At 40.2% G+C, this 25,823-nt stretch overlaps 1 protein-coding gene across 4 annotated transcripts in view; it reads left to right on the top strand.

Annotated features, from left to right (window-relative positions):
- Positions 1 to 25,823, top strand: part of LOC149172299 (uncharacterized) — a 97,810-nt gene that overhangs the window by 8,763 nt on the left and 63,224 nt on the right. For 2 of the 4 annotated variants that reach the window (XM_089427684.1, XM_089427682.1), the window contains exons 2-3: positions 109 to 203; positions 308 to 465. In XM_089427684.1, coding sequence (XP_089283810.1) covers positions 117 to 203; positions 308 to 465 — 245 coding nt within the window. In that variant the 5' untranslated portion in view covers positions 109 to 116. The remainder of the gene's footprint in view (positions 1 to 108; positions 204 to 307; positions 466 to 25,823) is intronic. The other 2 variants (XM_089427686.1, XM_089427685.1) reach the window with 1 other exon arrangement.

Raw genomic sequence — 25,823 nt, 5'->3', positions numbered from 1 at the left:
ATTTGATGGGCTTTAAGTACCCATTAGTCCATTCTTTTCTATAATTAGTATTGGTTAAAGAAAAAAACTCTCTGGTCATATGATAGCATACAATGCTTACTTTTCCAGATTTGGCCATGGGAGAATCTGAGAATAGTGTCATATTTGAAAAACCATCAGCTGCAGAAGCAGTTCTACTCGGTGCTTTGGCTCCTGGTGTAAATGTGCGTTCACTTGTCATTATTGTTTTACATTACATAATTTAATCTATAGCGCTCTTCATTTTCTGCATTATATACTAATACAGTTCCTATGCAAGACATTGCAGAGACCAACATGGCTGGTTCTCAAATGTGTGATGTTGGCCCTAGGTTCATGTCTTGCAATTATGCTGTATGCTGCCTTATATTCTAGTAGCTCGACTATGGTGTTCCATGTTCTAGTACTGGTTATGCTTTCTGGCATGTTGTTCATCCTCTTGAACTGGTAATTTTCTTTAAATGGTCCCTGAAGAAAAATGAAAATAAATATGATTAAGCTGGAAAATAATGGATGGGGTGCATGGTGTTATTTCTTGGAACATAATTCTTCCCAAAGGAGTATGCTTGTTTATTGTAATATGCGCATGCGGCATTTGCCATTTACTACTGGTTCTGTCTAGCAATGTTGCACTAATCGTTATCGGGATAATATTGGCACGAGGAAAAAATCGTAATAATCGGGAAAAAATCGGTAATAATCAGGAAAAAATCGTTTGGTACAAAAATATTATTTTTTTTTCAATTTTTTTTAATATCTAAACCATCTACAACATAAAATAAATACATTGACACATAAATATGATAAAAAAACTAATATATAAGATGTTTAATATAATTTCTAGTGCTAAAATCACACATAACAGTGAATCATGTCCTGAATAGTAAGTCTTGACTCCTAAGTCCCAACTCAACCTCAAAATATCAACAAAAAATATAATAATGTATCTCATATCATGAGTCATAATGTCATATACAATGAAATGAACCAAATAACTAAAGTTTAATACTACTGATTTTCTTTGCCCCTCTAGATGTAGATGTTGATGGAGTTGGCAGGCCGTAGTAGACTATGGAGTCTGTTGTGCTCTAGAAGCTGAAGAACTAGGATCTACAAGAGGTAGACCACGTCCTCTACTTGTGATAGGGGTAGCTTGGGTCACCTCCTCCTCCTCAAAATATATATATATATATATATATATATATATATATATTTTGTTTGTTTCTCCCCACGATTTTTTCCCGAAAAAAATCGGGCAATTTTTTTTTTTTATCTGATTACTACACGCGATTTTATCGTTTAGTTGAAATAATCGCGATAATTTCCCGATTAGTGCAACACTGCTGTCTAGTTATTGTATGGTGTCTTAATTTTCTACCTTGATTATTACCATATTGATGCCCCTTATGCATAGATAAATATGTAAACATTAGATGGAGATGGAGTTCAACTATTTCAGAAAAATCTATTTGGAAAATGTAGTATAAAGTCATTGAATTATCAATGAAAATAAATATCCTAACTAGTACAAAACTGAAAGAGAATTTCACTATAATTTTTGAGACTTCTTTTGCTGTGATATTTCTGCGACTGTGGCATTATCACTGCAATTTGACTCTAGTGTAATAACTTATAGACTATTGTTTGAGTTCATTTCGTCTGCAAAACATTCTTCATGCATTAATATGCTACTCACTGGTTCTGGTTGTTCCTACAAAATGACTGATTAGGACTTCATTCTCTCCAAGTCATCAGAACTTGGTAGTTGATAAAGCTATTTCTTCATTGACTATCTGTGTCCTTAACTTTAATAGATAAAACTTTGTTATCGTGTCTTATGGTCATGTGTCACTTCCCTAGTCATGAACTGTTTAAATGAAAGCTAAGTATGTTAAAGATCTTGGGTAACTGCTGTCTAGGGATCATGACAAAACCTTTACCCTACTATATGAGTTTCTTGATACACCAACATTCCATTAGATTATTGTAATGCTCTGTTTTTAAGCCCTGGTATGTATTGGATCAGATTATGTAATTTGTAAGTGCATGGTTATAATGATAGTAGTTAAGCCTGTTGAAATGTGTAACTAGGTTTGGTCTTCATGATATTTTATGTAATCCTAATTTTATGTATTTGATGTAAAAAGAAAAAGAAATTTATTATTGTTATATAGCATGGGTTTCATGCTCAAGATCATTTTTTATTAGGTCAAAGCACCCATTGTGTGCTTCTAGGAATTGTCAAAAAGTCATGGAGTCAAAGAAGTCATTATCATATGTAATAGACCCTATCGTGTTGGAAAATCAGAAAGGCAGAAAGATTTTCTTTATTTTGATAATTACTTGTGATATTCTTATGTTCTTCTTTTAACTTAGTTCATCAAGCAATTACCAAAACCATAAGACGAAGATCAAGGACACTAGATGTAGGTGGACAACTAGGGTAAATCCCCTATCTAGGGGAAAACCCAGTCAACAACTCTTCCTTTATTAGTTTCACGAGATGATCCAAGACTCCTTGACCTAGACACTGTTGAAGAAAGAGTAACTAGGATCGATATTTACAAATGTAATTTTGATCTTTGTACTTGTCAAGAAAAAGAAATATTATTTTTGTAAATTATAAAAATGAGTTTCTTGCTCATTTCATAGGTCTAGGAAAGTCAAAGGGTCAAAGTCATCTATAAGGAGCTCTTCTTGAGCCTATGTGTAAATGTATTCTAGTCTGAAAGGTCCTCCAAGACAAGCACAATCCTCCTAAAGACATCAGCTAGCAAAACAATGAAGAGAACAGTCATGTCGGCCTGCAAATGGATTAAAAGAAATGTCAAGTCGGCTCAAATAAAGTGTCACAATGATTCACTGCCATGTCGGCTTATTATGGAAGCATAACACCTATAAATTTGCAGTTAGGGTCACCACAGAGACAGGGAATTCGGACAAGCCTCTGTAATTGCGGAAGTGGACAAAACCTCTGAAATTTCGGTAATCAACACAGTGACATCTTCGCATTCCCTTCTGTAATCTCGGACAAGTAATGAGACACAGAAATTGCGGATGGAGACACAGTCGTTCAGGAGAAGGACACCTACAATATTTCAGATGATGCAGTGCCTTTAGATCTTGGGTAAGTACAATGGTTATGTGTTTCTCGGGTAGTCATCATGATCAATGTCTCTGGGTACAGTCTCGAAGCAACATCACAGTGATGACAGTCTTGGCACATTGACAAGAACGAACTTGGTGCAAGGAGTGAACAATCATAGTCTCGATAAAGGATGGAGAAGGATCTTGGTCATCATTGTCACAAGTAGGATCTTGGTTATCCTATAATGACACTCTATCTCAGCATGTATTCTAGACAATGATGACCACGATCTCAATGAAGACATTGCTTCAAGATCATAATCTTGATAATGATATTCGTACAACACTCCTATATGTATATCCATACCTCGTTGTTAAAGAACATGTAGTCTATGTCACACGGTTCGAGTTCGAATTCGAGTTCGACAATGATTAGGTTCGATTCAGGTTCGAATGAGGTTCGGCATTAGGTTCGACTATACATATTTTTCAATATATATATATATATATATATGACAAAATAATAGAAAATTCAAAATCGATCCATAAACAGTATTTGTCAGGATTTTACGAAGTTATTCTTGAGTATCTGCCAACAATCTATTCTGTTTGCAATAACTTAATGGAGCTGAACTTCAACGATGTTGTTATAACTTATAAGTTATGGTCATAACTTATGGTCCGAAGGTGAAACTGAAATTGAAATTGAAATTGAAATTACATTAAATAACAGCAGTAAGGTCATCCAAGTACACCACCGCCATCTTATATTATTCATGCCTTCCATCTATCTTCCCAATAAATATCTCTAGTGAGTAGCAGAGATTAGAGACAGCGGCACTAAATGGTATATAACCAGAGAAGACGGAATGAAACATCATCTCATATATAATTATTATCTATATATATATATATATATATATATATATATATAATTATTTACTTATATTTTTATGGCAATATTTTCTCAACACTATATATATATATATATTTATAACAATATTTTTTCAACACTAAACTCTAAAGCTGTAAACCATTCTTTCATCTTGTCATCGTCATCGTATAATAAAATTAGCAATATTTTGTATTTGAAAATTTAAATCAAAATTTAAGATATATATGTATAAATTATTTTTTATATAATAATTAACGTTATTTTCTAACATCACCGAGGCTCTAAAACACAACACGCTTAATTAAACTATAAAACTTCAACCAGAGTAAAGTCAGCATAGTAGATTCAGTGGGTCATAGCTTCACCATTACAAACAGTAGCATGACGTACGTAATTCCATTGCTCGCTTCCCACAGAACATAGTTTATTGAATCTTTCGTCTCCCATGGAATCCCTTCAGGTTCGAGTTGGTTGTGCATCGAAAACTTAATTATAGGATCCAAAATAGTTACACCAGCACAGTTAAACAGCTAGGCAGCCACAGCAATGAAATTATTAACACATAATTGGAAACGGAATGAGAAACAGGCTGGGAAGCGATGAAGAAAACCGATGTGCGACCCAAAACTGCCAAAAGAAAACCATCGAACCTCAAAAAAACCGCTGAAATTCGCCTTAAAGTACGTTCAGGTTCGATCTTCAAATTCGATTTTTCAGGTTCGATTTTCAAGTTCGATCAGGTTCGATTAGGTTCGAATTCGTTCAGGTTCGCCGATCAGGTTCGGCGAACCTGAACGAATTTCAAATTTTTTTTTCAGGTTCGGCGAATTTCGAACCTGAACCTTCAGGTTCGCCGAACCCTGTGACATAGCATGTAGTAGTGTTACAACGGAGAAGTAACAACAATCAATATCTCAGTGGTGCAGTAGAAGATGACCTTAATAAAGACACAATGATAATCTCGGTTAAGGTGTAGCAATGGTGAAGTCATAATGATATCAGTGATGCAACAGAGATGACCTCAGTATTGCAGTAGTAATGATGATGATCTTAGCAGTAACGAAGAAGAGGATTGATGTCTTGGTCTTGGAGTGGCCTAGTAGGTCAAGGGTCAAGGTCTTGGTATTCGTCAATTGGAATCTCTATAAGAAGAATTGTGTGCGGGTTTTCCTCTCCAAGAGGGAGAGGTTTTGGCCCTAGCAGAAAGCCAACATCTTGTGTTCTTGTCTCTTGTATTTTGGTAATTGTTTGATGAAGTAAGAAATACACACACTAATGATATCAAGATAAGATTGTGCTAATAAGCAAAAGTTCAATACCTCACAAATAGGTATCATGTGAAAAAGAATCTCATTAACTGATTGCCCTAGATTCTTCAACAGACACAAACTTCCTCCAATCACCAAGTCAACCCTTCCTTACTTTTGCAGATGATGACCTTCCTGCAACAACTTCGACCTAGCACTTCGATCTTGAAGCAACAAAATTTCGACCTCCTTAGCAATAGAACTTCAACCCAGCAGCAGAAGAACTTCGATCCTGACGCAGTACTTCGACCTTCCAGCAATAGACCAACAAATTCACACGTGTGAGAGAGATGATCCAAAAATTCGACCCTCCAGCAATTCTCCTCATTCTTTTGCAACTTCACACTTTTTCTGTTGCTTCTTGTTCTATATCAAACTTGTGAGAGTGTGTCTTCCAAATGAATCAAATTGCACTGTATATATACCCTTTTCTGGAGTTCGAATTACCCTCATGTAGGTCGACTTGATCAGGTAAGGGCCGACTTGGTGTGGAGGTGACAAATGACTTATTTTACTCAATAATAATTCTTTTTACATGATTCAAAAGCCCAATAAGGGTCTCATTAAATGGACAATGACTCTAATGACTTAATATAAAACCTAGAAGTCCTTAATGGGGACTTTGACCTAAAACATGATGACCCAAGCATGAAACCCATGCTTTAATAAGTCATAATAATAATAATAATAATTTCTTTTTCTTTATTTTGATAAATACATTTCATTATGACTCAAATACAATTATGAAGACCGAACCTAGTTACATTCTTCAACACTCCCTCTTAACTAGGGAGGTATTCATATATATACAAGTACATGGAAGATCTCAAAACACATGAACCATGAAGAGTTTAGGCACACACAGTGCCACAGACTAGATTCCTGACCAGGGCAATCTATCCGGGTGGGACTAAGATGGACTAAAGCTTTCAGCCTCTCTAGGTACCATTAGGCTTACTTGCTAACCATCAACCTAGGGAACTAGGTGCATAATGCAAGGTTAGAGCTCTATGACCAATGCCACCCTCCCTACTTCGGGAACTAGACATCAACACACAAGCCAACCAGATGTCCTCCCAGGCATACACAATGCCTCAACACATCAAATCTCTCCCGATCAAACAGATCGGTAACATCGAGCATGCTTCCAAAACTTCAAGAGATTTACTTGAACAATCACAACCCCAATCAGTAACAACCTTTCAAATAAATAAACACAAACCTTCGAGGTCTTCAAACATCTTGATGCTGCTTCACAATTTATCATAGTAGGAATTACCGAATTAGAGGCTTCCAAACAAATCTTGACAAAAGTTTCCTCAATCATATAGCTTCCTTTCCTACTTCTCATGCAACAACATATTCTACAACTGGAACTTGCTTTCCTTCTTTCAGCAACACCTCAATATTCATTCTCCAATTTCTTCTTCAAGGTATCCATCATGACTATAATATGCCCTCCCTCTCAACTTGGGATATATCCTTTTTTTTCTTTTTCTTTCTCTAGGCTCCCTCTTAACTTAGGGAGATCAACTTTGTTTTATGATATCGGAGAATCTTTAAAGTCATCTTGATCATCATCATTCATACAACTTCCTTCATCACGCTTATCAGTGAAATCAATTTTACTTACGAATATCTTGAACCTCTTGAAGATAATGTACCTACACAACTTAAACCACAAGTACAACCAAATACATATATAGAAGCATGAAGTTAACTGTATCAGAATCATACAATAATGGAAGCATTAGACTTTAGACATCAAATATCTGAACTTAGTTTGGTTCATAATCAACAAGAGACACATACTTTTAAACTTCAACTTCTTGCCTGGGTTAGGTTATGACCCCTAGATCACATCAGTAACTCAATCAAGATATCAAGTCTCATTATATCTAGGGCCTCAATATTTCTTCCAGAGATATGACATACTCTTCTATAATATATTGCAAACCCTAGAAGCAATTCAAACAAGTACACTTACAATGCATTTAACATCTTTAGAATTCATGTGTTAGACTTCTACTAAGATTTAATGCAAACCCTAGATTCCATCTTTGAGACACTAAGCCTTAGATGTCAATAACCAAAATCAGTCACAACACAATCTAAGGTTGAACTAGATGACCAACTTCTACTAGAGTTTGTTGTAAACCCGATATTTTATCATAATGGAAACTCTATCGCTATATCCTAGAATATCAAACTTCTACTAGGGCTTAGTTGCAAACCCTAGAACTTATCAACAAATAGGTTAACACATATACATATGTAGGATAATCATGCACAAGCATATCCTAACATATATTGGACAAACCCAGGACACAAATATCAATACATTTAAAGTCAGACATATAATGATCTTGATTAGGCTAGGGTTTTGATTAGACATACAAACATACACCTAGGGTTTCATTCCTAGGAGTTTACTCCAGATATATAAGGGTTTTGTTCATAAACCCTAATTTACTAAAACCTCAAGGTCTAGGAATACACAACCCTAAAGGACTAGGGTTTCCAAAACAATTCTAAACTTCAAACATGACATTACCATCAAAACCCAAACATCAAAAGAACTTTATTTTCTAGATTTCATCAGTAACCCTAAGTAGACTAGGGTTTTTCACATTAGCATATCCTTAGGTTAGGGTTTTACAGAGAACCTTTTAGGTTTCCACAAACATGATGATTTTATTGAGGGTAGATTCAATCTAATGATTAATCTCCCAAAAAGAATCTTTATGATTCAAAAGTCCTAGACATAACACTTGTTAGTACTGTAAAGCAGATTTATTTGAGTGAATGAATATACCTTTATCACGAAGAGAACAAGGCTTATGGTCTAAACATACCTTTAAGTTGTTTTCTAGACAAACCTTATAAGACATCAATAGAACTTCTATCATGCTTTGACGTGTGAGATCTTCTCCATAGCCCTTGAGCATATCAACAAGCTTTTCTTAAACAAGGAAAATGTAAAAAGAAATGTTATTAACATCTAATACAATCACATTTAGATAGGAAAAGGAAAACCAAAAAGATAATACAAAGAGTGAGATACTTATCTTTGGAAAAATGGTGAGGGCTCGCTCTTAATCCAATCTTGAGGGATACCTATAACTTTAATAGACAATTCAAAAATGTTTTTCCAAAGCATGTTAAACCTATAAGTACTAAAAATCAAAGTACAAAGAAAATCAATTCAAAACTTTAGAGCAAAAGGATATATACTATATAGGGGATCGAGTCCCTAAGAGTCCTTAGAAAATAAGTCTTAGACTTTGGATTCTTCCATCTTGTTCTTCTTTGGTGGTCCTTCATCAATAACATCTGCATGTTTCCTTTTTCTCTTCTTATTTCTCGGATTCTCAGGACAATCGCTTCTATAGTGACCCATCTTATGACAATTGTAGCATTCAATCTTGGATAGGTCTACCTTCCTTCTAGGCCCTTTAGACTTCTTGAAGGTTCCTTTGTTCTTGTGATGAGCGGAATAGGCATTTGAAATTTTCTCCTCTTCATTCTCTTTGTTGCTTACTAATGAAATTCTGACTTCTTCTTGACTACATGCATTCCATAATTGTTCTAATGTATTAGTTTCCTTCCAATTGTTGAGACCCGATGAAAAGGCACTCCAAGATGTTGGTAATTCTAGAAGTGCAGTGATTACAAGCTCCTTTTCAGGTACTATCTCATCTATTGCTTGGAGTTCATCTTTGATTCTAGCTATTCTTACAAAGAAGGATGCCACAATGTCTTCCTTTGTCATCTTTATAGTTCTTAGTTCATTCTTAAGACTTTCAATTTGACCAAGATTCTTGATTGTGAATAATTTGGATAAGGCCTCATACATCTCTTGAGCGGAATCTATGTTGGATATATATGGGATGAGGTTATCCTTTATTCCATCCACCATTAGGGTCATGGCCAATCTCTCTGTTTCTCTGAATTGTCTTTTTTGCATCACTTGATTCATTTGTAGGCTTCTTTACTTTTCCTTTGACTAGATCCAAGACTTTATTCTTCTCGAGGATGAGACCTATCCTCTTTTTCCATGCCCTGTAATTGGATGCTCCTTCTAATTTGTTTTCTCCCTTCATTGAGTTAGACATTGTTCTTGAAGATAGTAGGCTTGACTTCTTATATGATCCTTTTCCTTGATGACCCTTATTCAAACTTCTTAAAACTTCTCCTTTCAATAGATCTTCAGGCTACCTTTTTCCTTCTTATTCACCTTAGCTCTGATACCATGTTGGAAAATCAGAAAGGTAGAAAGATTTTCTTTATGTTGATAATTACTTGTGATATTCTTATGTTCTTATTAACTTTCTTATGTTCTTCTTTTAACTTAGTTCATCAAGCAATTACCAAAACCATAACACGAAGATCAAAGACACCAGATGTAGGCAGACATCCTGTGCAAAATACCTATCTAGGGGAAAACCCAGTCAACAACTCTTCCTTTATTAGTTTCACGAGATGATCCAAGACTCCTTGACCTAGACACAAACTTCCTCCAATCACCAAGTCAGCCCTTCCTTACTTCTGTAGATGATGACCTTCCAGCAACAACTTTGACCTAGCACTTCGATCTTGTAGCAACAGAATTTCGACCTCCCCAGCAACAAAACTTCGACCTAGTAGCAGAAGAACTTCGATCCCGATGCAGTATTTCGACCTTCCAACAATAGCCTAGCAAATTCACACATGTGAGAGAGATGATCCTTCTGCAACTTCGCACTTTTTCTGCCGTTTCTTATTTTATATCGAACTTGTGAGAGTGTCTTTCAAATGAATAGTATTGCACCGTATATATTCCCTTTTATGGAGTTCGAATTATCCTCATGTAGGGTGAATTGATCAGGTAAGGGCTGACTTGGTGTGGAGGTGACAAATGACTTATTTTACTCTATAATAATTCTGTTTACATGATTCAAAAGCCCAAGAAGGGTCTCATTAAATGGACAATGACTCTAATGACTTAATATAAAACCTAGAAGTCCTCAGTGGGGACTTTGACCTAAAACAGGATGACCCAAGCATGAAACCCATGCTCTGATAAGTCATAATAATAATAATAATAATAATAATAATTTCTTTTTCTTTCTTTTGATAAATACATTTCAATATGGCTCAAATACAATTTTGAAGACCGAATTGAGACCCAAGGGATAGCTCAATTGGTCGAGCCCTCGTTGCTAAGTACCTTGCCTATTGGGAGGTCACGAGGTCAAATCTCCTCGATGCCCTTGGGGTTAGGCCCGATATATTAGGCTGCCTTTGATGGATCTGTGTGGATTACTACTCGTGTGAAAATTTCTAAACATAAATTCCATTACTGCAACAACTGATTTATTTCACCTACTTATTATTCCCAATAAGTTTTTTATGAAATCCCTTTAGTAAATATTAAAATAAATTCTACTACAGATATCACACCATTATATAGAAACAAATATATGCACAAGGATCAATCACATCAACACAATTATTTTTGGACAATTGTCCTTGGAAAAACACAATGCGGGAAAATCGTTGTAGCAAAGGAGGGTTTTATTAATCTTCAGCAACAATTGTTTTTACAGAAAGATTTACATAAACATTGGGAGAAAACACCTGAGACTTTTCTCCGAGACTTGCTGACGCCCTGGAGAGCTTCCTTTCTCTACTGCGTCGTTCTGCGTGGCTCTGCGTAGCTATGGTCCCTCTCTGCGTCATCCATGCGTCTCTCTGATCTGCGTCTCCCTCTGCGTTGTCTCTCTGAGTCCCAACGTCACTTCTTCTGAGCTCCTTGACTGTTGCTAATGCCCCCCACTTCCTCCACCCTGCAACTCTCCCTCTGAAATCGATCTCCCTTTCTCTGAGAATCAATTTTCCTTGGGATACTGAGTCTCTGCTGGTGTATCTCCAAATGACCCTCAAGTCTTCTCTTATACTTTTTTGTTGACGAATCAACGACCGAGATTGTCTCTAATCAACGACTAAGATTTAAACAGACTTGATCCTCGTCCCTTAGAAGCTTCTCATCCTTATCTTTATTAATACCCATTAATATTTTTATTTTCCTAAGTTTAGACTTAGGAACCCATTAAAAATATTAATTATTTTAATAACTCCTCATTTGGATGGAATTTCTCAAAACGATTTATGGGTCTTGGAGATCTCATGTGCCTTAGCCTCTCCACCAATTTTCATGGCTAGAGCACATCTGATGCTACCACAAATCAACACTCCCTCTTAGCGAGGAATGTGCTCTAGTAATGCTTCACCATTGGAAACATCACACTGATCCTCCGCACCGGTACCTGTGTTGATGTCTGGCCTGCTGCCTTACATCATCTGCACTGCTGCCCATGACACTGCCACTGCCACTGCTACATCTGTACTGCAGCTCCCTCTCAATCTGTTGCATCATGCTGCCCATAGCACCGCCACTGCTAACTGCTGCACTGCATCACCTGATACTTATCCATTTCTGCTACTGAAATGGATTCTTTACCATCCCCATCTTCTCCTTGAAATAAATGAACTTTGTTCTTCCTAGGGCCTTGGTGAGGATGTCCGCCACCTGTTCTCCTGTAGGAGTGTAGCTCAACTGTACTACTCCTCGTTGGACACAGTCTCTGACAAAGTGACACCTAATATCAATGTGCTTCGACCGATCATGAAATATTGGATTCTCAGAGAGCTTGATGCAACTCTGATTATCACACATGATCCTGGTCGCATCCATCCTTCTACTGAATAGGTTCACAAGCAATTTTCTAAGCCATATGGCTTCGCACGAAGTTGTGCAAGCGGCCATATATTCTGATTCAGCTGAGCTCAGAGCTATAGATTTCTGTTTTCTATTGCATTAGGAGGTCATCCCCGATCCAATGTTGAAACCGTACCCATTGGTACTTTTCCAATCGACTGAACTTCCAGCCCAATCTACATTAGTGAATCCACTCAGTCTGATGTCATTACCTCTGGTGTACAATAGTCCATGCTCGACTATTCCTTGTATATACCTGAGAACATGTTTGGCTGCTGTCCAATGCGCCCTCTTAGGTTCCACCATGAATTCACTGAGGGTGTTGAAAACGTAACAAATGTATGGCCTGGTATTGACCAGATACATCAGGGATCCTATGAACTGCCTGTAAAAGGTGGGATCAACATCTTTATCTTCTGATGCATCAATTTTCTTCCAGTTGGTGATCATTGGAGTAGCCATAGGCCTATAGTCCTGCATCTTGAATTTCTTCAGGATTTCTGTAGCATATCTCCTTTGTCCAAGGAAGATCTCACCCTTCTGCTGCCAAACTTTCAACCCCAGGAAATAATGCATCTGCCCCAAATCGTTCATGTCAAATTCTGTGGCCAGATTCTTCTTGCGATCCTCGATGAGCCTGGATGATCTCGTCAGGAATAGATCATCCACATATAATACTAGGACTAGAGGCTCATTCTCTACAACCAGATAGTGGAGATTGGGATCTGCATCACTCTTGACGAACCCCATCTTCTGTAAGTAGCCATCAATTCGACCATACCATGCTCTAGGTGCCTGTTTAAGTCCAATTCAAGGCTTTCTTTAATCTGCATACATGAGATTTCTTCTCATGTGTCTCAAAGCCTTCTGGTTATTCAGTGTATACTTCCTCTTCTATCACCTCGTTCAAGAACGCCGTCTTGACATCCATTTGATTAATCTCCCACCCCATCTATGCTGCAAGAGATATCACGGTTCTAATAGATGTATACTTGGCTACTGGGTCAAAGGTCTCTAAGTAGTCTATTCCCTCTGAGCATACCCCTTAGCCACAAACCCGGCTTTGTATTTCTCCACACTGCCGTCTGCAGCATATTTGATCTTGTAGATCATCTCGAACCTACCACTGATCTGTCTTGAGGCCTAAGCACTACTTCCCAGACATCATTCACCATTATAGAGATGTATTTCTCCACCATCGCATCCACCCATACTTGATGCTGAACGACCTCCAGAAAACTGGAGGGTTCCCCAACCAGAGCTGCTAAGGCCTAGTATCTGTTTGGCTGTCTTCGCTCCCTTTTACTGTTCTTGGGTGCATCAATGAAATCTTCTGCATCCCGTAGAATCTGTCGGAGTTCCCGGCTCGTTCTTCCTCTGGTAGTAGGTGCATCTGTTAGCTCTTCCTCTTCCTGTGATTCCTCCTATTCTGAAGGAGAATTTCTGGTACTAGCTTCCGCTGGTTGAAGTGGTTTGACCAACGACTCATCTTTTGACTACTCCTCGGAAGGCATTTCTCGAGATTTTCTGAAGGCCCTATCCTCTGTGAACTTTACATCTAGCCGAACTACTACCTTCCTGCTCCTCAGAAGATAGACTCTATATGCCTTAACATTCTCGCTATATCCCACAGGATATCCTTTCTCTGCAGTTCAATCTAACTTCTTCCTCTTCTCTTCGGGTATATGGCAATATGCTAAGCTCCCAAATATCCTGAAATTACTAACTTCAGGTGTCTTCCCTGTGAAGACCCGCTCTGGAGTAATCTTGCCCAATGCCCTATGAGGAGTTATATTTTGGACATAGACTGCTATGCTGCATGCTTCTGCCCACAGGCATTTTGGCATATCCTGATCATACATCATTGCCCTAGCTGCTTCCACAATAGTCGTGTTCTTCGTTTTTGCTACTCCATTCTGCTCCAGATTGTAGGGAGCTGTCCACTCTCTTATCATGCCCTCCCTAGGGCAAAAATCGGTGAAGTCCTTGTCGACATACTCTCTACCATTGTCTAAGCACAACACTTTTATGTTCTTTCCTAGCAGATTCTCCACTAGAGCCTTGAACTCTTTGAATTGACCGAAAACCTCATCTTTGGTTTTCAGAAAATAGATCCAAGTCTTCTTGGAATGGTCATCGATGAAGGTGACGAAGTATTCGGCACCACTAAGAGCTTTTGTGGACATCGGTCTGCAGATGTCTGAGTGTATCAATCCTAGTACACTCTTGGCCCTATTGTTACTTCTTGGAAACACTACTTTGGCATACTTGCCCAAAGCACACCCTCTGCATACATCATCTCATTCAATACTAAGATCTGGAACTCCTGTTACAATTTTTCTGAGAATTCTTAGAGCCCCATGGTCATGGTGCAAATGTTCCATCCTTCTGTGCCATTGTTCATTCAAATCCTTGTCTCCATTACTGCTTATTAGTGCCATTGGTGATTCTAGCTGCAACCTGTACAACCTATTACTTCTGATTCCGATCTGGACCTTCTTTTTCCAACTCGGGTGTTTGACATATACTTTCTCCTTAATGAAGAAAATGTCATAGCCCTTGCTTTGAAGTTGAAATATGGAAAGTAAGTTCATCCCCAGTCTTGGCACATGCAACACATTGGTAGCTCAGAACCGCTCTCCCGTTTTTGTTTGAAAAACTATAGTACCTTTCCCTACTGGAGTACATTTTGCCCTATTCCCCATGGTGATCTGAAAATTCATCCTTTCTTCATGATAATTTGAAAAACATTCCCGGATTCCTGTCATATGCCATGAAGCTCCACTATCTATTTACCAAACGCCCGAGGCAGAGCTTGCTACACAAGCAACTTCTTCTTCCAATTTGGAAACCAACATAGAATAATCTTAATTTCTATCTCTTGTGCACTCTTCTGAAAATCTGCGCGAGTCTTCTTGAGTGGATGCCTCTGCTTCATGCTCTTGACACATAATTGATTTTCCCTTCCTGTCGCCGAATCTTTCCTCTGATACCATGTGAAAATTTCTAAACAGAAATTCTGTTACTGCAACAACTGATTTATTTCACCTACTTATTATTTCCAATAAGTTGTTTATGAAATCCCTTCGGTAAATATTAAAATAAATTCTACTGCAGATATCACACCATTATATAGAAATAAACTTATGCACAAGAATCAATCACATCAACACAGTTATTTTTGGACAGTTGTCCCAGGGAAAACTCAATGCGGGAAAACCGGTGCAGCAGAGGAGGGTTTTATTAATCTTCAACAACAATGGCTTTTACAGAAAGATTTACATAGACACTGGGAGAAAACACTTGAGGCTTTTCTCCGAGACTTTCTGACATCCTGGAGAGCTTCCTTTCTCTACTGTGTCAGCCTTGTGTCATTCTGTCTGGCTCTGCGTAGCTCTGGTTCCTCTCTACGTCATCCATGCATCTCTTTGATCTGTATCTCCCTCTGCGCTATCTCTCAGAGTCCCTGCGTCACTTCTTCTGAGCTCCTTGACTGTTGCTAATCCCCCCCTCTTCCTCCACTCGGCAACTCTCCCTCTAAAATCGATCTCCCTTTCTCTAAGAATCGATTTTCATTGGGACACTGAGTATCTGCTGGTGTATCTCCAAATGACCCTCAAGTCTTCTCTTATACTTTCCTGTTGACGAATCAACGATCGATTTTAAGTCTCTAACCAATGGCTAAGATTAAAACAGACTTGATCCTCGTCTCTTAGAAGCTTCTCATCCTTATCATTATTAATACCCATTAATATTTTTATTTTCCTAAGTTTAGACTTAGGAACCCATTAAAAATATTAATTATTTTAATAACTCCTCAACCGGATGGAATTTCTCAAAACGATTTCTGGGTCTTCGAGATCTCATGTGCCTTAGTCTCTCCACCAATTTTCATGGCTAGAGCACATCCGTTGCTACCACAAATCAACAACCCGTGGATGTAACAGTCACTTAGTGACCGCGAACCATGGTTGCCTTTTAAAAATAAAATAAAATTATGAAGACCGAACCTACTTACATTCTTCAACATATTGGGCATCGTGTATCTAGTCAAAGAATTTATTTTTGAGTAAAAAAGCGTCAAAAATACCCCTCCATGACCAAGTCGGATGGCAAAGAAGAAGTCAACATCACTAGGGCTATTCATCCTCCATGAAAGCCTATATATAAGAAACCATTCGACTTCATTTGGACATTCATTCACCATTCGATCAAGGAAGTGATGACAAAAAGAAAGAAGGAAAGGCAATTCTGATTTTTACTCTCTCTCTCACACATGGGAAGGATTCTAGGGTTTTTGCAGCTACGAGGACGAAATTTTTGAACTATCAAAGAAGAGATGAAATCTAAAGTAAATAAGTCAATTTGATCATCTACAAGCCTTTGAAGAAGAAGCAGCCTAAGCGAAGGAAGGAGGAAGCCTGAAAGAGCCCTAATTACCCACACATGCGAAGTTGTAGCGGATTGCAGGAGGGCCAAAAGTTATAGGATTGCAATGAGGGTTGAAGTTTGTTGCTGGGATCGAAGTTGAGCATTTGGAAGAGATTTGACTTGGTTTGACTTGGTGAAAAGAAGCATATCCTCAAGAGGGTTGACTTGTTCTTGGAAGGGTCTTGGTCTTGGGTCTAACGGTCTTGGAATTCATCATTTGAAGATTCTATAAGAAGAAAAGAGATTTTTGTGGGTTTTCCTCTAGGAAAGGTTTTGGCCCTGGCTAGCAGCCTACATTTTGTGTCCATTTGTTCTATTGATCTTCATGTTTTGGTAGCTTTTTGATGATAAGAACGCTATAATAATAAGAGAAGAAGAGGCTAATCATAAAGAAAATTAAAAGAATATCACAAGCGGTTACCAAGTTAAAGAGAAATCACTCCACTTTAAGCCCCTATTGATTTCTCAACATGGTATGAGAGTTAAGGTTGAAAAAGGGCATAATGAAGATCACTACCTCTTTGAAGAAGTCATTGAAGTTCTCATTGAAGCAGTTCTCTATAATGACAAAACATCTCAAGCAAAGCATCAAAGCATTTGGGGATCTCTTATTGTCTATCAAGAACTATATGACCAAGACCCTCTCTACAAAAGATTTGAATAAAGGACTATTCTTAGCTCTTACAGGTACTTTTGAAGATGACAACATATGGGTAAGTGACAATGGAGCTTCTAGACATATGACAAGTGAACATGGACTACTAAACACCCAGTCAAAAGGAATATCTTCTCATTCAGTCGAACTTGGAGATAAAAAGAGCTATGCAGTAAGAGGAAGTGGATCAATGATGTTGGAGCTAGAAGATGGAGGAAACATACATCTCAACAACATCCTTAATGTCCCAGGTTTGAAGAAAAAATTACTTTCTATTTCTTGTCTACAAGATAAAGGAGATAGAGTTGCTTTTGTTGGTGGAAGAGTTATGGTATGGGGTAAGGGCTCTGTTACCCACCATCCATGGGTACTATCCATAGGAGAAATTTTTTCTCCTAGATGGTCCTCAATTGATAGCCAACAGCCCCTTGCAGCCACCAGATAGCTCGATGTGCCATTATCTCCACCACTTGAGGCAGCCATGTGGTCTCTCGCCCATCTGTTATGATTGTATGTTTGAAGGTGGGCCTTCCAATCCTGAAGGCATGGCCTTTCATTGTGTAGTTGGGTATTTTTGTTTACTTAGCATGGACACTTCTGGGTATGGATTAGTGGGGGGATTCGGCCGAAAGAGTGGGCTAGGTCTATGCTCTTGTCTCCTCTGCCCAATTTGATGGTTAACCTTGTATTCTAGTCCCGTGGAATCTCCTTTACTGGCTACTAGCTTTAGGGATGGCACTACATGGGAAAACCCGATTTTGGTTGTGTGGTCCTACTTCCCAACACCATATACATCACCTCCCCTCCGCTTATTTAACCCCATTCATCACTTTTCCCATCTGGGTCCACATTTGTCCATTGGGTCCACAAGGAGTTAGCCTCCCCCTCCCCTTGTCCACACCTTGGATCGGGCCTTGAACGATGCCCCAGAGGTTGATGTAGCTAAAATGAAAAGAAAAAGCATATTTTGGCCACTCTCAATATGAAACATACCATAAAATGGAAAAGATGGCCAGGACATACACATTTAGCACGTGGGCAAAAGCCAAACATGAGCTCTACCCCTATCATTATGGCCATCACCCTGGTTCTTAGGGTCCCTCATATTGACCCCTTTCATCATTAAGGAACCCATGATTGTCCCAACCCCTGGTGGGTGATGAATTGCCTCACCTTAAGGGGGTAATCACTGCTATATGTAAAAATTTCTGTTTTCCCACCCCGGTTTTCAGTTTCACCTTATTTCTCTCATGTAGTTAAATGCCCATTCCCATAACCATACATTTAACAGACTGAAAAAAATAAATATGGCTGAAAACACAAATTCTGGAAATTTTTCAGAATGCTGGAAATTGCAGAAATAAAAATCAGCAATTAAAAACAGCCATTAAAACACATTAAAACACTGATATTTTTGGTCAACTTGACTCTGGAAAAACCCCCTACAACTCTTGGGGAAAACCAGTTTGAGAGCTCTTCTTTATTTCTGAAAATTGTCTTTTTACAGTGAGAATTATTCAGCAAAAAATCAGCAAGCAAATTTACAACTTATCTCCTTTCCCGTGCCTCACAGCAATCTGGAAATTACAGCAAACAGGACAGCAATAAATGCTGTATGACCTCCGTTTTGTGTGTAGAAAAATCAGCAAACTGCTCCTCGATGTTTTTGCAAAAATCTGCCTTTCACTATGTGCTGAATCAGCTGTACAAATCTGCTCAACTGCTGCCTTGGAATGTGTGCCAAGCTGCTGTCTCCTTCTCCTTCCTGCTCAGAAATCTCTCTTGCTCTCTTGCTCTCCTTCTCCCAATCTGCTCATGAAAGAATGAATGACCTTTTCCTCCTTTTCCTCCTTTAATATAACTCCAAGTGACTTTTGGGTGATCCAAGTGACTTTTGGGTGATCTCTAAATCCAATCGCTGAAATAGATTTAGATCAATGGTTGAGATTAAATGCTCATTTAAATCTCACTTTCTATTTTTTAATTCACCCCACTTTAATAAAGACCCACTTAGTCATTTATTTCCAAAGTCACTTTTCCTTTCTAATTTTTCATTGACTTTATAAAAGTCACTTTAAAATTAGACTTAATAACTTTATCACTTAAAGTCACTTTTAAATTAGATTTAACTTTATAAAATTATAAAGTCACTTTAGGAGAAAAATTAAATTCTTTTGGACACTTTTCCCTAGGCCAAAGATCAAAGCCTAAGGGAACCACCTGTCCTCCGGTACCAAATTTCAACACTCCCTCTTACCGAGGAAGGTGTTCCTCACCACACCCATCTTGTCTCTGAAGTAGACATGCTTGCCCCGTGGTAAGGCTTTGGTAAGGATATCTGCAACCTGCTCATCAGTGGAAATATACTCAAGCTTCACAGCTCCCTTCTGAACATAGTCTCTGATGAAATGATATCTGATCTCGATATGCTTTGACCTGTCATGAAATACTGGATTCTCCGTGAGTTTAATGCAACTCTGATTATCACAGTAAATCACTGAAGGTCTCAACGGCTGACCAAATAAGCCAAACAACATCTTGCGAAGCCAGATAGCCTCACAACTAGCTAGACTGGCTGCCATATACTCTGCTTCCGCTGAACTCAGTGCTACTGACTGCTGCTTCCGGCTGAACCATGACACCACTGCTGAACCCAACCCAAAACAACCCCCTGAAGTGCTCTTCCTATCAGAAGCACAGCCTGCCCAATCAGAATCAGTGTATCCTGCCAATCTCACTCCATCTCCCTGCCTGTAGTGCAGACCATAATCCACTGTCCCCTGCAAGTACCGCAAAATGTGTTTTGCAGCCACCCAGTGAACCTTCCTAGGCTCACACATAAACTGACTCATCGTGTTGACTGCAAAACAGATATCTGGTCTAGTGTTGACCAAATACATCAAGGAACCAATCAGCTGCCTGTACAATGTGGGATCCACCAACTCGGAATCCGAAGCATGAAGCTTCTTCCAGTTGGTGATCATCGGTGTCGACATGGGTCTACAATCCTCCATGTGGAATCTGCTAAGGATGTCCACAATATACTTCCCCTGCCCCAGGAAGAAATGCCCCTCCTCCCGCCACACCTCCAAACCCAAAAAGTAATGCATCAAGCCGATGTCCTTCATCTCAAACTCCGCCGCAAGATCTCTCTTGCAGTGCTCTATGAGTCTCTCTGCACCTGTAATGATCAAGTCATCCACATACAGCACTAGAATGAGAGGCTCCTCACCAATCACAATAAAGTAAAGGTTCGGATCTGCCTCACTCTTTGTGAAACCCATCCCCTGCAAGTATGCATCTATCCTGGAGTACCAAGCTCTGGGAGCTTGCTTCAGGCCATAAAGGGCCTTCTTCAATCTGCACACATGGGACTCCTTCCCATGCACCTCAAAGCCCTGTGGCTGCTCAATGTACACCTCCTCCTGTATGAAGCCATTGAGAAATGCGGTCTTCACATCCATCTGGTGGATCTTCCAACCCATCTCTGCTGCTATCGATATAATGGAGCGGATCGAAGTATATCGAGCCACGGGAGCGAAGGTCTCCTCATAATCAACTCCCTCTACCTGGGAGAACCCTCTAGCCACAAACCTCGCTTTGAATTTCTCAATGCTGCCATCTGCAGCATGCTTTACCTTGTAAAGCCATCTGGAAGTAACCACGGATTTGCCCTCAGGCCTCGGCACCACCTCCCAAACATCATTCTTCATGATAGAAGAATACTCCTCCTGCATGGCCTCTCTCCAGACCTGCTGGCTAGCTGCCTCCTCATAGCTAGAAGGCTCAGAGTCAAGGATGCTGGTAACCATCGCCATATAGCTACAGAACCTCTCAGGTGGTCTACTCTCTCTGACCGGCCTCTTCGGCTCAGCAACAGATGTGGCATCTCTCAAGGTGTCCTGAAGCCACTTGGGCTTCCTCTTCCCTGAGCATGCTTCTCCCATAGGAGAATGAAACTCCTCCTCCTCATCACCATCAGTAGCCTGAACTCCTGACTGTCTGTCTGCTGTCCTCCTGCCTGCACTTGAACCTGTAGAAGCTGAGGTACCGTGTGAACTGTCCATCAGTGGACTCCCTAGTGAACTGCTCTGCATGCTGCCCGGAGCACCACCCCTCTGGCTCGGCGAGCCACTGCTCACTGATGGACCTGACATCCTCATAGATGTACCTCCGGATCCTCCTGATCCCTGCCCACTGGATCCTTGCGACTGACTCAACTGTTGCTGAGGGTCTGGCTGATCCAGATACTCTAACTCCCGTGACCTCCTAAAGGCCCTGTCCTCCTCGAACTTCACATCCCGTCTGACAACAACTCTCCTCTGTGCAGGAATGTAAATCCGAAAGGCCTTTGAGGTCTCACTGTAGCCCACAAAGATACCCTTCTCTGCGGTGGGCTCTAGTTTGGTCCTCTCCTCCTTGGGTATATAGGAGTATGTAATGCATCCAAAGATATGAAGATGACCAAGATCAGGTTTCTTCCCAGAGAAAGCCTCCTCAGGAGTCATGTGCCCCAAGGCACGATGCGGACTCCTGTTCTGCAAGTAAACAGCTGTGTTGCAGGCCTCTGCCCACAAGAACAATGGCAACCCCTGATCATGTATCATGGCTTTGGCAGCCCCTATGATGGATCTGTTCTTCCTCTCTGCAACTCCGTTCTGCTGGGGGTTGTAAGGAACAGTAAACTCCCTCCTAATGCCTGCCTCCGCACAATAGTCAACAAACTCTCCAAGGGTGTACTCTCCTCCATTGTCCGACCTCAAGGACTTGATCTTTCGACCTGTCTGAGTCTCCACAAGAGCTCTGAACTCCTGAAACTGCTTGAAGACCTCACTCTTGGTCTTCAAAAAATAAATCCAGGTCCTCCTGGAGTGATCATCAATGAATAACACATAGTACTCATATCCACTCAAGGAAACATGAGACATCCGACCGCTCACATCGGAATGAATCAAATCAAGTATCCCCGTCGCTCTGCTGTCACTGCTGGGAAAAGGGGATTTGGCAAACTTGCCCATCACACAACCTCTCCAAGTATCAAAGTGATCAGTACTGAAATCTGGCACACCTGTAGTGATCTCCCGCAATGTCCTCAAGGCTCCATGATACATGTGTCCCATCCTGCGGTGCCAAATCTCACACAGCTCAGAACTGCTAGCTCTGCTGTCGGTACTACTGCTCAATGCCAAAAGGGGCTGGAATGCAAACTTGTACACCTTTGCATGGCGTACACCTATCACTCTAGCTGAATCAGCTGGAGCGTCCCTGGGATACATCAACACCTGTCCTCCCCTGAACAGTACCTCATATCCTCTGTCCTCCAAAGCTGAGACGGATATGAGGTTCTTCCTCATCCCTGGCACATAAAGAACCTCTGACACCTTCAAGGGAGGTTTGGACTCCCTCTGAAATGTCACTGTCCCCACCCCGACTGCTCTAACAACTCTGTCATCACCGAGTACTACCTCAATATTAGTGCCACTCTCTGAAAGCTCTGAGAAGTACTCCCGGACTCCTGTCATGTGACGTGAAGCCCCACTGTCCACATACCAGATACCTGAAGATGCTTCGCTAATCGAGGGAAAAGCATGCTCCCTCTGAACCTGTGTGGCAGGTGATCCTGTACTAGAGGACTCACACGTAGTGAACGCAAACTCTCGGTCAAAACGACCAACAAAGTCCTCAATCTCTGCTGAAGCTGCCACGTCCTGGTTCTTCCCCTTCTTCTTCTTCTTCTCCGGACACACAACTGCATAGTGTCCCATCTTTTGACAATTCCAACACTTCACCTTGGAATAGTCCTTCTGTGAGTTACCCTGTTTACCTTTACCTTTGCCTTTGCCCCCACCACTGCTTGTGGAAGCCTGCTTCTTCCCTTTGCCTTTCTTGCCTCCTGCCACCAGTGCTACGTCCTCATCCTGCTCAACTGGCTTGGCTGCCCCAAGCTGTCCTTTCCTGATCTCTGTCTGAATACAATCATCCCAAAACCTCTCCCATGTGGGAAGGGTCTCACGTGCACAAACCCCATCAGCAAAGTTCAACCATGAACGGGGGAGGCCATTCACTGCAATACGCACCAACTCAGTGGATGGAATGGCCTCTCCAATCGCTGCCAACTCATCTCTCACATTGGTAATCTTTGTGAGATATCCAGCTGCACTATCATTCCCCATCTTAATGTTCTTCAGCGTCTCCTTCAGGACCATCTTCCGGTTCTCATTGGTACTCTGGTAGAGATTGGACAATGCTGTCCACATCTCATGGGCAATGCTCTTTCCTCTCACATGAGGAATGCAATGGTCTTTGATTCCGTCTAGAATCAACCTCTTACCCTTATTGTTCTTCTTTTTATACTCAGCCAACTGAGTAACATCAGTGGGCACAACAACAGGGTTCTCTGCGGTATGCACCATGATATCCCAGACTTCTGCCTCCTCAAAGATACTCTGCATTCTCTCCTTCCAAACGCTGTAATTTATATGCCCATCCAGCCTATCCTCCACCCTCAATCCCAATGACATCCTGCCGTCCTAAAACTGAAAAATAGCACTGCTGTAGTAAAGATAAAACAGCTGTTTATGAAAAAATCAGCTTGCTGGAATTTTCTGAGTGAAAAATCAGCAACTGTAATTTTTCCTTTTGCTGTCCCAAACTGCCCTTCAGTACTCAAGCTCTGATACCATGTAAAAATTTCTGTTTTCCCACCCCGGTTTTCAGTTTCACCTTATTTCTCCCATGTAGTTAAATGCCCATTCCCATAACCATACATTTAACAGACTGAAAAAAATAAATATGGCTGAAAACACAAATTCTGGAAATTTTTTAGAATGCTGGAAATTGCAGAAATAAAAATCAGCAATTAAAAACAGCCATTAAAACACATTAAAACACTGATATTTTTGGTCAACTTGACCCTGGAAAAACCCCCTACAACTCTTGGGGAAAACCAGTTTGAGAGCTCTTCTTTATTTCTGAAAATTGCTTTTTTACAGTGAGAATTATTCAGCAAAAAATCAGCAAGCAAATTTACAACTTATCTCCTTTCCCGTGCCTCACAGCAATCTGGAAATTACAGCAAACAGGACAACAATAAATGCTGTATGACCTCCGTTTTGTGTGCAGAAAAATCAGCAAACTGCTCCTCGATGTTTGTGCAAAAATCTGCCTTTCACTATGTGCTGAATCAGCTGTACAAATCTGCTCAACTGCTGCCTTGGAATGTGTGCCAAGCTGCTGTCTCCTTCTCCTTCCTGCTCAGAAATCTCTCTTGCTCTCTTGCTCTCCTTCTCCCAATCTGCTCATGAAAGAATGAATGACCTTTTCCTCCTTTTCCTCCTTTAATATAACTCCAAGTGACTTTTGGGTGATCTCTAAATCCAATGGCTGAAATAGATTTAGATCAATGGTTGAGATTAAATGCTCATTTAAATCTCACTTTCTATTTTTTAATTCACCCCACTTTAATAAAGACCCACTTAGTCATTTATTTCCAAAGTCACTTTTCCTTTCTAATTTTTCATTGACTTTATAAAAGTCACTTTAAAATTAGACTTAATAACTTTATCACTTAAAGTCACTTTTAAATTAGATTTAACTTTATAAAATTATAAAGTCACTTTAGGAGAAAAATTAAATTTTTTTGGACACTTTTCCCTAGGCCAAAGATCAAAGCCTAAGGGAACCACCTGTTCTCCGGTACCAAATTTCAACACTATATCCCAGACATCATGCTCTCATCCCTTGGAGCCCCGAGCAATTATGAAGGAAAAACCAGTCGAAGGCAAAAGGCATATGAAGAAGGGTGGAAAAACAAAGGCCGAGGTAACTCATGTACCACAATTGCTCCCTCCTACATTCATATACCCAAATGTGGGTTTCCCCTATTGTAGCTACCCTTGTACTGTGGCATGTGGCTTGGAGCCTTCCCCTGATGCCCCACTCCATCCCATCATTATATCATGTGCCACCTACCATTTGATGGATGTACCATGAACATGTCACCCCCTTTAGAGTTTGAAACCACCCAATAGGGCCCTTGGTTAACGTCCTTATTGAGCTTGGAGACACCTGTACATTCTAAAATCCACTATGGAAGGGCATGCCACTATGAAGTGTCCATTTTATTCCATGATTTGTAATCTCTTTTACTCGATTACTCTAATGCAGATAAGGGCCTTCTTCTAGATCTTGGTTGAGCCTCCTTTATACAACGTATGTAGCTTCCCTTTGACTGCGGCTTACTGTGTATAGGAGCCTCCTTTAACTGCAAATATAGGGGTGCATTAGACCCTCTTTTGCTGTGGCTAGGGCATGGCTAGATCCCCTTCAACTGCGGCTAGGTGTTCCTCCCTTCAACTGCGTCTAGGGCACCTTGACTTGCTGCGTAGAACCCTTTCTTCACTGCGTTAAAATCTCCTCCATGATAGCGTTAGGATCTAGGGCATCCTCTAGGGCAGCGTATCCTCTTTAGATCTCTCCTCCCACCAAAACCCAAAGACAAGTGGAGAGGAAGAGATCACCAAGAGGATGTGTGTCCAAATGACTTTCAAGGCACCTCTATTTATACTAAAACGTTGAGCACAAGTGGGGTTTATTTGGTTGCTGGCCGACCTTGACGAATTGACCCATAACACAAATAAATTCATATCTCCATGAATACTTATTGAACTC

Source organism: Pinus tabuliformis, chromosome 4_2 (assembly GCF_031772625.1).
Source record: "Pinus tabuliformis cultivar Carrire ecotype Pingquan chromosome 4_2, CPIR1, whole genome shotgun sequence".
In the NCBI taxonomy this organism is placed as follows: domain Eukaryota; kingdom Viridiplantae; phylum Streptophyta; class Pinopsida; order Pinales; family Pinaceae; genus Pinus; species Pinus tabuliformis.
Note: the sequence above shows the minus strand (reverse complement) of the source record. Positions and strands in the feature narration are given on the sequence as shown.